Consider the following 15,168-nt stretch of genomic DNA (forward strand, 5'->3'; position numbering starts at 1 on the left):
TGTGTAACGTGATGTGTGTGTGTGTGTTAATTGCATGTTATCTGTAGCTTTTCACAAGGAAACAATTGCCAGCATGGTAAGATTTGGTCATGTTGGTCCAATGATTTGGAAACACACAATAGTGAACTATCACACCCAACATCAGTCACTCCAAAGAGCTGACAGCTGATTGTTGCTTTGCTCTTAATATAACACACACTAACCCTAACCCTAACTCCACCACCCACTATGACCTCAATAATTTGCCAGTGACACCACAGTTTTATGAAAACTTACTGCTGCTATTAAAGTTTCTTCTTCTCCTTGGGGTTTGTGTTCAGCCGAAGGAGATGTTTTTATTCAGCAGTAATGCCATGTTCTCCACCCCACCCCACCCAAGCACCCCCCCCCATGCCCCGCCGCCCTCTCCTGCCTTTGTTCTCATCACAACAAGCCCGGAGCAGATGGTGCTCTGCTTTGCTTGGGTCGACAGTGACAGACAGGCGCTCTCAGCCAATAGCCTGCTGGGGAATCAGCTGACTGGGTCTGGACAGCGCCAGGTGTTTTTTTTTTTTTTTTTATTATCATCTTTCTTCTCCATCCGTAGGAGGAGCAGGCAGGCGGGTGGTGGCGGCGGCGCCGGTGGCACAGCGGAGGAATAATCGGGGCGACAAAAACCGGTCGGTGGTGGGTTGCAGCAGGTTGGAGAGCTCTCTGCAGACAGCGCCATGCGTGTCTCCGAGGCGCCCTGGGACTGATTGGATACACGAGCGACAGATCGCAGTAAACAGCCGTCAGCTGAAGCCACTAGGATACAGGAATGTGTGCTGTGACGCGACTTGAGGAGACCGTTCACTTTACACAATAACACTTCTCTTATTATTATTATTATTATTATTATTTTGTTTTGGTCGTGGTGTGTTTTCACGCGTCTGGATAAAGGAGCCGTGCGCTCGGGAACATCCGACTGGAATGCCAACAAGGTGAGACCCTCAGGAAAGGAAAGGCAGTGTTCCCACTGCTGTAGACTGTTAGGTTTCTTTTAAATCCGCATATTTCTAACAAAACAAAACCAAAAAAACATTATATATATGTATATATAAATGAATAGATGGATGATGTGATTGGCTGCTACATCATCCAAACCTTCAGCGAAGGCTCATGGTAACAGATTAGTGTTGTTTCTTGTGTGATACTTTGTTAACATGTTTCTATTCTCAACATATTTCCCGATGCAACGAGTTTAGATATATTTAGGATGCAGGCACACTCAAGGGCAGAATCTTTTTTATATATATATATAAATAAACGCAGTCTGCTTTTAGGCTTGGAATCAGATTCTACCTCGATATCAGGATAGTTCACTATCAAACGGCATGTTTGATCCAGCGTATCAAGCCATTGCAATGCGCCAAACGATATCCCACAGAAAAACTAACTTTGATCTCCTTGCGGTACTTGCTGTGCCAGCAGGAGACGCACACGCCGTGCGCAGCGTTGTCTAAATGTGATTTGCATGTTAATGTTAAAGTATGTCGGCAGATGTCTCGATGTCTCCGTTCTACAGGGATAAAGACGAGGCCCTGTGTAAGAGATGCTGAGGGGAGAATGGGGTTGCGTTGGCAGGGGGTCCATTGTGGTCCACAAACGCTGCTTCTGTCGCTGCAGCTGTTGCGCTTTTGTGATGGAGACTGCTGACTTGCATCACTTAGTAACTTTTGGGCAGAAGGACGCAGTGTGCAAAGGTTTCAGAGGTTTCCTCTGGGGACTTCTAGGTCAAATAAAGTGAGCGTTTGGATCTTGCCAACGGGTGTTGTTTGAATGTCTCACATTGGCGGAAAAGCTGTTCACCGAGTGCAAACTTTATCTTGTTGGATGCTGTTTCCTCGCAGGACAGGCGACATCATTTGTCAAACCTGAATGAAAGGGGTAGGGCAGGGTCGGGATCACCTCTTCCTGCCTCTCATGGACACACACACACACACACACACACACTATATGAGAATAGAATTGTGTTGCAGCTCAGCCTGTGTGTGTGTGTGTGTGCGTGTGTGTGTGTGTTTGGGGGAGGGGGTTGCTAGGAGATAGTAGGGCTTGTGGGAGGGGATAAAGCACCCCCCTACCGTCAACAACATTTAGGTCCCAAGGGTATAAGTTGGGGGCGGGGGTCTGGATTTTTTGAGCTCAAGCCTTTATTCCAGTAAGATGGACTAAAGCGTCATTAACCCTTTGTCCTCTTTGGTCTACATGTCACTAAGACAACACACACAATTACAGTTCAGCTCACCCTGTCCTCAGTGATCTCATTGGACAACGCAGTCTCTGGTGAACAGTCCTCCGTGACACCCAGGTGGGGGGCTGAGCAGGAAAAGAGTGATCGGTCCCAGTTGGGTGATAACCTCCCTAATGGGCGTTTGCCACACATGTACAACATCAACATACCAAATCGTAGCTCATGACTTGTGATTCTGCAAATCAGCAGGTTAGTTATTAGTATAGGGCAGTGTTGAAGCTGGGCGGCCAAGTGGCAAATGCTCTGTTTACTACGGTAGACCTAAGAAGGTGAGGAGCTGTCGCCTTCTCAGGTGCTGGAGGCAGTCAGCCATTCATTTCAGCTGTTCTTAGGTAGTAATTAGCTGTAGCAGTTCTTCAACCCCCATCTCCGGCTGTTAGTGTGTCTGAGCAAAACACTAAAATATTCATTCTTTTCAATGAGGTTTCAGCCAGAGGCATGGCTAAGAATGCACCTTTAACCTTTATTTGTTCACATAGGCTGACAGGTGTCACCCACAAGCACATAGAAACTGTTTATTTGCTTGTGTAAGCACACATATGACAGTTTGATTAACAAAAAGAGATGTTTTGCGTTTCTCAGCTGGCCGTACAGTGGTTGCAGCTGTTTTACTCATGTTTACAGGGCTTACTGGCACAGACATTCATTCACCGTACAGGCAAACATGCTGCAACTACTGTAATGTTTACCTTCATTATTAAATAGTGTGCAAATCATAATCTAATTAAAAAAAACATTTTAATTTTCTAAAGCTGCTAGTATAACAGAGAAAAGCAACAGATGAGTACGAATGAATTGAACTGAATTGAATCACTTATACATTAATTATTTGATGTCAGTCATTTAGAGTTTGCTTTTGATGGTGGAGCAGCCCTTTTATACACATTCACGCCTCAAGAACAGTTGGACCTCCAAGAATCTGTTGTATAGTTTGGCTCCTCAAGCTACCGGGAATCAGCAGCCGAGGATTTCAACACTCAGTGTCTGCTGAGATTGTGGCCATCCTCGTTGAAGGTGAACAAGTCAGAGAACACCAAGCTGCTGTTAAATCAATAACATGAGTGTTCCTGATGACAAGAGTGGCCCAGTTGTCTCCAGGCAAGGAAGACCTGAGTCATCTAATGTGAAAACAGCAAGCACACGTTGAGTGTCCACACTCGCGCCTGCTCATATGGAGTGTGCCAGCGGAAAATCAGCAGTGTGTGTGTGCGTGTGCAAGTACGCTTTCAAATGTGTATTTTGCTGTAATTTGCGCTACTTTACATAATTACCAAATTATCTATTGAGTCATATTACACAAAATGTGACATTGTTTCCCTTGTTTCTGGATGGAACGATTAAACCGGCTGCGTGCATTGTTTTTTTAAGCATAGTGGCTGGATAGTGTAATGGTAACATCACTGCCCTCCATGTGGAAGACTGGGTTTCATACCCTGGCTGTGGCCTATCACCAATAGGGAGGTACGCTTACCCTGTGTGTACCTTGCATCTTGTGAGTCGCTCTAAATAACAGCGTCTGCCAAACGACTAAGCGTTAATGCAGATGTGCTCTTTTTTCAACTGCTGCTTATTTGGGGCTCCTATGAGGAAGCAGAGTGTGGTAGGTTGTGTTAAATCTTCAGAGTGAGGAGATGGAAAAGGCATTAGAGGCAAATGTGTAGGACCAAAGAGACATTACAAGTCCATGAAGGAACAATTCCTCATTCCCTCAACAGCTGAGCAAAATAGTTGGCATGACTGTAGTCTCAGAAGGAGGTGCACCTGGATTTATTGACGTTTTCCAAGAAGTTGTAATATGTTTCTAGCTCTGTGGTTGTCAGAGTGGGAGAGAATTAAGACATACAGTGTTGCCGAGTTTTTACTTTAGGTGTTAGATGTTCTCCTCTCTTCATTCAGCCTTATTGTCTTGTCTGTTCATGCTTTTACAGGTTCCTCCTTGTCACTCTGGTGATGTCACTGCCATCACATTCATAGGCTCCCTGGGGATGTTTATCTCTCCTGCTCCACCTGTAATTTGTCTCCCTCATTTCTCTAACCTAAAGATCCTGGGCCTGTGGGGTTACACCGTACGTACATATTCCAAGAGGTCTCTAATGCAAGAGTCGCGTTATCCAGTTTAAATCACATTTTCATTTTCTCGTGGCACTTGCAGTTCTTATCGCAGTCGACGAAGACGGTGAGCCAGAGTGTGCTCAGACAGACTCAGACAGGAATTTAAAAACTCTTTTTTTTTACAGATGTCATTCAGAAAGAACAGAAATGTGTATTAGTGTTAGTATATTAGTTAAGTAATGGTGTAGTAATGTAATATTACACATAATATTAACAAACACTATAATATCTATCTAGGGTTTGGTAATTAATGAGAAAACTACTCACATTCTTGATGAATTTGAAGTGAATGCCATACGTCAGGATGACAATAAAGTCGGTGACAGTTTCTCGGATGGAAATGACAGGGGTCTACTGTCATGACATGAACTGAAACTGAGCATTTTTGTGGTTGTCAAATGCAGTCAGAGTTGAAATGGCAGCTTACGGTACAGTAAGCCACTCATAACATGAAAAAAATGAAATTATGAAAGAAGTTAGCCCTTAGAATTAAGATCTAGTTTGGTGACTACTGGTCAACTAAGTGTTTGAAATAAGCACATTTGCAAAAATAAGTGGTGAAGACCCATATCAACGGTGTTTTGATATAAAAGCAGTGTAAAATGTAAATGTCTGCACTTTAAGTGTTAATAATAACAAATAACACAATGTACAGTATGTAAGCAATATCATACATGCAGTCAAGATATATGCTGGGACCAAGATAGTCCAGCAGTCTACATTCTTTGTATTACACATTATTCTATTTCTCATATATTGAATTGTATACTTTAGCATTTCAGCATTGATGATTCTCTTTGGTATATCGGAACAAGACTAGTATTACTTTCAACATTATTTGTCATTTATAGGACCACAGGAAGGAAAGAGTTTAAGGATGAAATCGATATTTACAGTGTAATCGAGCTCATTCCATGCTAAACTCGCTAAGAAGTGGTTAGATAGTTAAAGTACACAAAGCAGTAAGTGGACAGACTGTGAAACTACAGTGGATGTTCTTCCCTTTATGGGAATTGTTAATCAAAGAAAAAGTTCTGGCAGGATGCAGCAGGAGGATTAAGTAGTTCTTGCCAAAGTTTTGTTCTTAGAACGTCTGGGAATTAACATAATTAAAGAAATTTGTTTTCCATCTCCGGGTGCAATATACAGATGAAGTTTGTGTAAAATCTTTGTGTCTCCTGATTCAGTTCTGCTTGTTGGTGAATTCTGGGGCAGAGTAACATAATGTGCATGTGTACCTCAGTTTGTGCATGTGCAGGTTGTGACTGATAGCTGATTTGACTTTGCCTAATGGCCTCATGATTAGTTTGCCTGATAATCACCTGGACAACTAATCGTTCTGCATGAATGTCAAAATAATAAGTGTATCTACCAAAGGTGCAAAGCTGGTGTTGCATGAAACCCATGATCCAGCAGGTGTAGAGACCCACATAAAGGTTAAATTAATTACCTAATGGATGCCTAAATTACATCCTAATAATGTTATAGAATTGTAGACATAGAATGGAAATCACCAGAGCATTGCAAAAAATGATCTAAATAGTCCATGACATGAGCAAATCAAAATGCTCGCTCAATAAATTTCATTTGACACCATAAGAAATTACTGCTAATGCGTTCTGTTCAACCACTGGAAATTAGGTGCTTCCTTTTTTTCCTCTATCAGCTTTCTACTGTATGTTAATTAGCATCAATACAGGCACCAACTGATGGCAATCACCAGCTGCACCTTGCATAGAAACCAATTCAGTAGCTGATAGGACGACTTTGTGAAACTGATCCTTTCAACAAACTGTGTTTTCAGGATGATTTTGTCACACTGAGAAATTTCAAAGCATGTATGTATATGTATGTATGAGTTCAGAGTTAGTAGATAATGGAGAAATGAATGGGAAGAACTAGTAGACTCATTAATAAAATAAATGTGTAACCTTGCTTGAAAGTTGATACAGTCACATTTTAAGATTATCGAATCATTTCTGTGAGTTTAGAGTCCTGTGTCTGAATTTTAGCTGCTCTGAAGTAACAAAGCGAAGTGTAATGATCTCACATCCTGCGGCAGGTGTTGAAAACAGGCAGATTATGTCTGGGGACTGTTTTATTATTATGCATTTATTTATTTCAAGTATCCCATTCACAACTTCAGAAGAGTCTGTGCTTGAAACCTGTGTTTTTCCGTTTCCTGCCTTTGGTGTTGTTGACTGTTCTTTCCACCCACTGTGTGTTTTAAACTTTCCTGTGGCTTTGGGATTACAATAGACCTGTAAAGCCTGAGTCAGGAAGTCCCGCACAGCTTTTAGTTGATGTTGAAAAATGCTATGTTGACACAGATTTAGTTTCAGTTTGTTAAATGCCCATACTTACTACAACAGAACTGTAATTAAAAAAAAAAAGACAGCTAACACGCAGTTTCTTGACAGCTGGGTCATATTTTGAGTGTCCAGTATTAAATGGGATCAGAAACATTATACGGAAATGGAGGAAAGCAGAGAAAAAGCTGTCAGCATTTACCAAATAGGGAGAATCTAAGATTAACCCCATTTATGTTAAGTAGAGAATGAGGATTTATAAGAGCACACAGTCATGTATTAATATACAAAATGCAGTTTCCAATCTTAACACAGATAATTTTTTATTGAAAAAACGTTGAAATAAATCATCTTATCTATTTGATTGTATGTCACATTTTTTTGTCAATACTGTAATAAAATTGAATTATTTAAAACATTGGAATGAACATTCATATTTAGCGTTTCACAAAATGACATGCTCTTTTTGTAATGAGATTACAAATGCATTAACACCCCTCCAGGTCTAGGCAGCGCGTGTCTCCGATTCCACTGATATGTGGCTTTTAATTAAAGCGCTAAGTGACCTGTTTCTCTCCTCTGAGTATGTATTCAGTCCACTACCCCCAGTTAATCTCCACTTGAGCACCCCCATGCACTACATGCACTAATCCCGAATGGTGCAGCAATTGTCACAATATACAGTGCTGTAACTTAAAGACGGGATCCTGTGCTCCCCGTGATTTGCCCATGCTCCACCCTGTCCCATAGGGAATTCCCAATAGGAGGAGCAGAGATTTGTTTATGTGTCCCTGGTGCTGTTGCCAGGCAGTTTGCATTAGGCGAATTAGTCAGCTCTCTTGTTTGAAGGCCTCTTAAGTGCTGTCTTCTTAAGCTTGTGTTGACCATAAAGCTGCGTGGTGGAGAAGGCTGCGATACCGTAGTACTGCCTTATGGCCATGCTGGGTGGGATGCCTACTTTAGTAAATAGATCTAATTGACTAATGGGATCTCTTAAGTGTTGCTGTAGGATACTGCAAGTGCGCTGGTTTGTTAAAGAAGTTCTCACAACCTAATCCTGCTACTGAGCTATGGTGAGGGATTAAACTGTTGTCACAGTAGTCACATGTAAACATATTTACTGAGGACACATTGATGAAAACACATTGATGAAACAAAAGGAAATTGAAAGCTAAGGTCTACAGCACAATGATTGAAAGATCTCTGGCATACTTATGTGTGGCTGATATAAAGTCCAGCATCACTACCAGTTTTATTTTGCAGATCATATCATAAGCCAAAGGGTCACAAAATTGTTACAATTCATTCTTAAAATAAAATGACACATTTTTTCAGGTGCAGTCAGATCTTTGCAAAATAAAAATATTACCACCCCCAAAAATTGTATCAATAGACAATATGTGGTTAATAGCTTTAACTTTCCTGATGACACTAACATGTCTGTGAAAGCAGGGAAACAGCTTGCTTGGCTCTGATCTAACATCTCAATCTATCATCATCGTGTCATTAATATACTACATCTTGTTTGCTCACTCTTTGCAAAAACTGTAAAAACAGCCATTTGTTGTTTAATTCGAAGTGATATGCCAGACTGTTTCTTGGCCTTAATCAGTTGTCCAAGCAATCAGCAGAGACTCAAGTTTGGGTTTTGTACAAATTGAACAAATAATAGAGAGAAAAAACATTGTACATTTTTCATTAGGGAACAAAGTGGTGGATTGACCTTCATAACCAACTGACCGTCATTTCCATTATTACATAAAAACGATTGGACCAATGACAATCTTCTTTCTGTTCCTAGTTATTATGGCAAAAAATACTAAGCCTGCTGAAATTTTTCTTTGCCCTAAATTCAGAATGCTGAAGCAAGATGCATTAAAAATTAAGATGTGCATCTTTTTTTTTTTTTCATACTGTGTAATGATGTTCGGAGAAACTAATGATCAAGTCCTTATGGGACTGTTGGATAGATGAAAGCCCTCGGTGGAGTTTGGTCTGTTTCCAAGTAGTTCAGAGCAGTGTTTTGTACATGCATTGTAATGAGCTGAACTTGCATTTTCTCAAAACTGTTTATGCTGCACATAACTTGCAGTCTCATAAGGATAGCAGAGAAGCAGTTATTGTTGTTCTTAGTCCGTCTGTTGTCTTAAGTAATTGCTTCATTTATAACAAACATGAACATAAAATATTATATGGAAATGCAATAACTGTTAGCTATAACAACGAGAACGAGTCTACAGCCATGGTAGTGTCTGTGAGGTCTTACAGCTGAGGCTGATGGGATGTCATTCATATTGTAGGTATTTGTTCCATGCGGTATGAAAAATTTTTACATTTTTGACCTCGTGGTGGTGCCAAATTTCCTAGCAATTAAGCAGTATGGAGATATTTCACTCAAAAATACAAATGTCAAGTACATGCTGGCTCTAGAGGAAATGTCAGAGGTAACTAAAATTTGATGATTTATCCTTTCAGAACCATGAATGTCTGTACAAAATGTATGCAAATCTATTAAGTAGTTCTTTAAATATTTCACAGGATAACTGAATGAGTGGATTTGACCTGACTCTGATGCCATAGAAAAGGCTACAGAATCACAAGCCACCCACTTAGGGTTTATCATCTTCCAAAACTCATGGTGTAACGCAAATGTGAATGTTGTCTCTAAATTTCATAGCAATCCAAATATTATTAAGTATTGAACATTGATTGACGTTGCTAAAGCTAAACAGACATAAAACTAAAAACATAAATCCAGTAGTTACATGTGTAATGACATGTTTTTGTATTTTCCCCCAGGTTGTCCTCTTGCTTCAAGATCCTTCTGTAAAATTCTACAATTGGCTTCAACTACTCAGATTGGACCATTTTTGAACTAAAGACCTAATCAGCCGCAGGACAAAGCGGTTGATGACTGTAACGTACCCTCTCCCTAAGTCATTGGACTCGCTTCCTGTCCCTCCCCAGCATGGCTAGACGGACGTTAGAATGTTTTCTCTTGGGCCAAGTGTTTGCTGGCCTAATCCTGGTATCGATAGGACTATCCTTTGTCCAGAGCAATGAGTGCCCTCAGCTGTGCGTGTGTGAGATCCGACCCTGGTTTACCCCACAGTCTACCTACAGAGAAGCCATCACTGTGGACTGCAATGACCTCCGCTTAACACGCATTCCAGGAAACCTTTCCAGTGACACTCAGGTTCTCCTCCTACAGAGCAACTACATTGCCAGGACCAGTGAAGAGCTGGAGCAGCTCTTCAACCTGACAGAACTGGACTTATCCCAGAACAACTTCAGTAGCATTCGAGATGTTGGCCTTACCAACATGTCTCAGCTCACCACGCTTCATTTGGAGGAGAATCAGATCACAGAAATGCCTGATTACTGTTTGCAGGACCTCAGCAACCTGCAGGAGCTGTACATCAACCACAATCAAATCAACACAATCTCTGCAAATGCCTTCTCCGGGCTTCACAACCTGCTCAGGCTTCACCTAAACTCCAACAAGCTCAAGACCATCAACAGCCAGTGGTTTGAATCCACGCCTAACCTGGAGATCCTCATGATTGGGGAGAACCCTGTTGTTGGAATAATAAACTTTAACTTCAAGCCTCTTGGCAACCTGAGAAGTCTGGTTTTGGCTGGGATGGATTTGACAGACATCCCCGGAAATGCCTTTGTGGGACTTGATAATCTCGAGAGCCTCTCTTTTTACGATAATAAGCTAGTCCGAGTCCCTCAGAGAGCCCTTCAGAAGCTACCTAACCTGAAGTTCTTGGATTTGAACAAAAACCCAGTTCACAAAATTGAGGAAGGAGATTTCAAGAACATGTTGAGACTGAAAGAGCTTGGTATAAACAACATGGGAGAGCTGGTTTCCATTGATCGCTATGCACTGGACAACCTTCCTGAGCTCACAAAGCTTGAAGCTACAAACAATCCAAAATTCTCCTACATCAACCGTCAAGCCTTTCGTGATGTTCCAGCTTTGGAGAGTCTTATGCTGAACAACAATGCTCTGAATGCTCTATATCAGTCCACAGTGAACTCCCTCCCCAACCTGCGTGAGATCAGCATCCACAGCAATCCCCTTCGCTGTGACTGTGTGATTCAGTGGATGAATTCGAACAAAACCACTGTCCGCTTTATGGAACCGTTGTCCATGTTTTGTGCCATGCCGACAGAGGTTAGGGGTCAACATGTGCAAGAGATACTGCAGAAGAACTTAGCAAACCAGTGCCTGCCCATGATTTCTCATGACACCTTCCCCAGCCACCTCAATCTGGACATCGGTATGAGTGTGGACTTGGACTGCAGAGCCGTTTCCCAGCCTGAGCCTGAAATCTACTGGGTAACGCCAATGGGCAACAAGATAATGATGGACACTGTGTCCGATAAGTACAGACTCAGCGGTGAGGGGACATTGAGAATTTCTCATGTCCAAGTAGAGGACTCTGGCAGATACACCTGTGTGGCCCAAAATTCAGAGGGAGCTGACACAAGAGTGACAGCTATACGGGTGAATGGCACTCTGTTAGACAGCACCCAGCTTATGAGGATCTATGTCAAACAGACAGAATCTCACTCAATCCTGGTCTCCTGGAAGATAAACTCAAATGTAATGACCTCTAACCTCAAGTGGTCATCTGCCACAATGAAAATAGACAACCCACATATTACTTACACTGCCAGGGTACCTGTGGATGTCCATGAATACAACCTTACACATTTGCAACCAGCAACTGAATACGAGGTGTGCCTCACTGTTTCCAACATCCACCAACAAACACAGAAGTCGTGTGTGAACGTGACGACGAAGCAAGCAACCTTCACTGTGGAAATATCTGACCAAGGGACCAACACTGCTCTTGCAGCAGTCATGGGAACAATGTTTGCAATCATCAGCCTGGCCTCTCTGGGGGTGTACATTGCTAAGAGGTGGAAAAGGAAAAACTACCATCATTCTCTGAAAAAGTACATGCAGAAAACCTCGTCAATACCCCTAAATGAGTTATACCCTCCCCTCATCAACTTGTGGGAAGCAGACAGTGACAAGGAGAAGGAGGGATCCTCTGAGACCAAACCCAGTCAGGTGGACACCACACGCAGCTATTACATGTGGTGAAAGCTACTAACCATCCCGTTGGAGACAGAGAAACATGTTTTTTTCAGGAGCACAAATATACATATTTGCTTCTTTATGTAAAAGTGAACAATTTTTTTTCTTTTAGGTCTACTTTTTGTTTTCTTCAGTTCTCTCAGACTCGCTCTCTGAAGCAAACAAGCCAACATTTTCAGATCTTTAGTTTAGCATATTTCCTTTTTATATCTCACCCATTTTGACTCACAATATGGCAGTTTTGTTTGGCTTCCTGGACTTAGTAGTCGCTGTGCTTTATTTTTAGTACTTGTTTTGATGAACACAGCATGAGCATTGTTACGGATTCAGCATACACGAGCAAAGGAAAACGCTGAAATCCAACTGGTTTTTGACATGTTTTCTCTGGCAGAACTGTTATAGACTGCAATCGTTCTTTCTGTTGTGAAACAGTTTCACTGTTGACTGTTGTGCACTGAAATATATATAAATATATATATATATATACCAATTTGTCTATCAACTCAAATATAAGCTGACAAAGTAATGTTTAGACTTGATATACTGTCTATTGAATAATGTTAGCAATTATTCTGTAATGTTGTATCAGCTATAATTTAATTTACTTTTTGTACATTAAGTATCTGTATGTTTGATTTAGACATTACATTTGCAGAGCACCTACTGTAAACCAGCAATAGAAATATGAATGTTATGAACTAGGTAAATAGATGTAAGGCTTTTTAAATTTCTTAAATATTTCTTTTCTTATTTTGCTAGAATACGTCTACAATCACTGGTTTTGTTGTGGTTTACACACACAAACATGTTGTTTATTGAGGAGCAAATTAAATAAAATCTTCTTTCCTCATATTTTTTAAACCATGTTTTTAAAACCAAGTGGGTTTTTTTGTCAAAACAAAATGCATGTATTGTATCTTGTAAAATGGCATTTAAGGTTTTCTACAAAGGGGTAAAATCATCATGTCATAGAATTAGTATTTTATAAATTTTAGTGTGATGAGTGTAGCTTTAGGTGTTGAGTTCGAGAGAATTCGAGATGCAGACTTCAGTGTGTTTGCTTCTGCAAAGTAATTATCAGGGAATAATTTAAATTCTAGTTTCAGTAAAATATGATTGCCGCACAATATGCCTTAGAGTACATACAGTAACTTCAAAAACAAAGAAATTAGTCACTACGACACAAGACAGTGGATATAGTTCTTTGTTCACTGTTTGTTTTATTATACAAAGCAGACTTCTGCATATCCGAGGAAACACAGGCAGTCTAAAGCTGCTGAGATAAGATCAAAGAAGACAGTGATTATAGATAATGGACAGTTAGAACAAGTACAGACTGCAGCGTCCACACCATCTGCATCATCCGTCATTTTGTACATTACTGAATTTACCGCACGTCTCAGACATGTTTGATTTTTATTTGATATAACATCACAGGTAGCTTTTCTTTATCTGTCAGTATAATGACATGAAATAACCATCTGCTCTCTCTGCAAAAACTAGACAGACAGTAACGCGCTACTTGCAGCCCCTCAACGTCTCTGCAAGGCCCACAACTCCACTACAATGCAAAACCCAATCTCAGTGGTTCACTATCTAGAAAAGTGGCTCTCCAGTGGGAACCCAGACGCTCTGTTTGTTTCTGATGTTGACTGACAGCTTTGGGCTTTGTGGTGCAATCAAACGATCTCCATCTATCCTCCCCTGACAACAGCTCGTTCTCCTGCGTGCTCTCTCCACCCCTCTATTCCACAATTATTGCTAGACTAGAGACTAATTTAATCCACACTAGAATGTAGCTGTAGGAAGAACATTAGAACATGATATTGTATTTCTCAGCAACTGTAGCCAAACAATATAATTATAGTACCTGTAACGGGTGTATGGTAGGTATAAATCAACCAGTCGATTTTATATGATTTAAAATGTGGATTTATTTTATAAATGCATTATACAAAACATTTATAAAAGCATATATCTATGCTTCTATTATATATATATATATATATATATATATAGCTTTATTTTTTGTCAAATCCACAGATTGTAGTGTCACATTTAGAAATACTGTGTTATAAGTAAAGTATTCAGGAGTGTACTTACAGAAAAGGACAAAAGGAGCTGAATACCTAAAGTAAAGTACTCTTGCAGAATGTCATGAACAGTTACTGAACATGATATTGTTGGATTATAATTACTGAGGAATATATGTGATGGAGCTTATTTTATTGCCTTTATATGCTGTTGTGACGATCATGTGTTTTGAATGTAACACTGGGTAAGAAAGTAACCAACCAACCCAGCACCAACTAAGAAATGTAGTGAAGTCAAGGAAAGACAGCAGAAATATAGCCTTAAGATTTACTGAAGAACTTCAAGTACTTAAGTGGATGTAGTTATTCACTTTTCATCACTGTTCAATGTATATTATTACATATGATTACAGCCATGTTCACTAACTGTTTATACACCAGCTACAGATGCTTATTAGAAGAAGTTGTAAAAAAAGCATAACATTCAAGTTTGTCTTAAATGAATAATTCTTAATATCTAAATATAACTTATTATATATGCTTATAAATTACTTAAGAAGCTAAATATCCGGGGTTAAGATAAAGTCTTAGATTGTCTAAGAAAAAGTCCTTTGAGTCCTCTGTCACCATAAATGACGAAATGGATTAAACACTCTCTATACTGCTGCTTTTCTTCATGTATAGAGATGTCAGGAGATGCTGCAAGAAAAATGTCAGTGAATGTCACCTACCCTTTAGGGAGACCTGTGTCCTGTCCTGAAAATGATTGACAGAGGAGGGCAAAGCAGCAGTAGTCTGGCATTTATTAAACCTGCACATTGAAACTGCTTGCTACTGAAAAGTCTGCTACCGTCCTTTCATCTGCACAGAATCCACGAGCCTTTATACCGACTCAGTGGGCAGCCTAGTAACAGACCGGAAATCAGCTCATTGGGACAGCTATCAATGAAAGCTTTTCAAAGCCTGTGCTGGAGCCTGCACCGTGTCCCATTGCAGTGGCCTGTTTCCATGACAACCTCTCCCTCCATCCACCTGCGGGTGCTGGTAGCCAAGTGAGAGAAGTCCCCAGAGCCTGAAATACCACTGACAAGGTCAACACCCCGCAGGTGGGAAAGCACTAAAACGTCATGTTCGCCTTCAAAGGTGTGGAGCAAGAAAAACTCTGCACTTTCAATGAAGGTGAAGTAGAATACAACAGAGCGCTCCTCCACTGGGCTTCACACTTCTTTTTCTTCTGTCATTCTTGAGGTGAACCATGTCAAACTTTAGCCGGAGACAAGATTAATACCATAGAAACCAAGTGTCCTTGTGATGAAATCTGCACAG

At 40.6% G+C, this 15,168-nt stretch overlaps 1 protein-coding gene across 1 annotated transcript; it reads left to right on the forward strand.

The window, feature by feature from the left end:
• The first annotated feature begins 591 nt into the window (after window positions 1-591).
• Window positions 592-12,624, forward strand: lrrn1 (leucine rich repeat neuronal 1). The gene is made up of 2 exons (XM_026347087.1): window positions 592-962; window positions 9,493-12,624. Exon 2 carries the CDS (start codon window positions 9,662-9,664, stop codon window positions 11,813-11,815), a length of 2,154 nt encoding a protein of 717 aa, XP_026202872.1. The 5' UTR covers window positions 592-962; window positions 9,493-9,661; the 3' UTR covers window positions 11,816-12,624.
• The last annotated feature ends 2,544 nt before the right edge of the window (window positions 12,625-15,168 follow it).

This window comes from Anabas testudineus, chromosome 5 (assembly GCF_900324465.2).
Source record: "Anabas testudineus chromosome 5, fAnaTes1.2, whole genome shotgun sequence".
Classification (NCBI taxonomy): Eukaryota; Metazoa; Chordata; class Actinopteri; order Anabantiformes; family Anabantidae; genus Anabas; species Anabas testudineus.

What these genes read in the sequence shown, in the direction of transcription:
- lrrn1 (XM_026347087.1), top strand. Translation starts at nt 9,662, where the DNA reads ATGGCTAGACGGACGTTAGAATGTTTTCTCTTGGGCCAAGTGTTTGCT.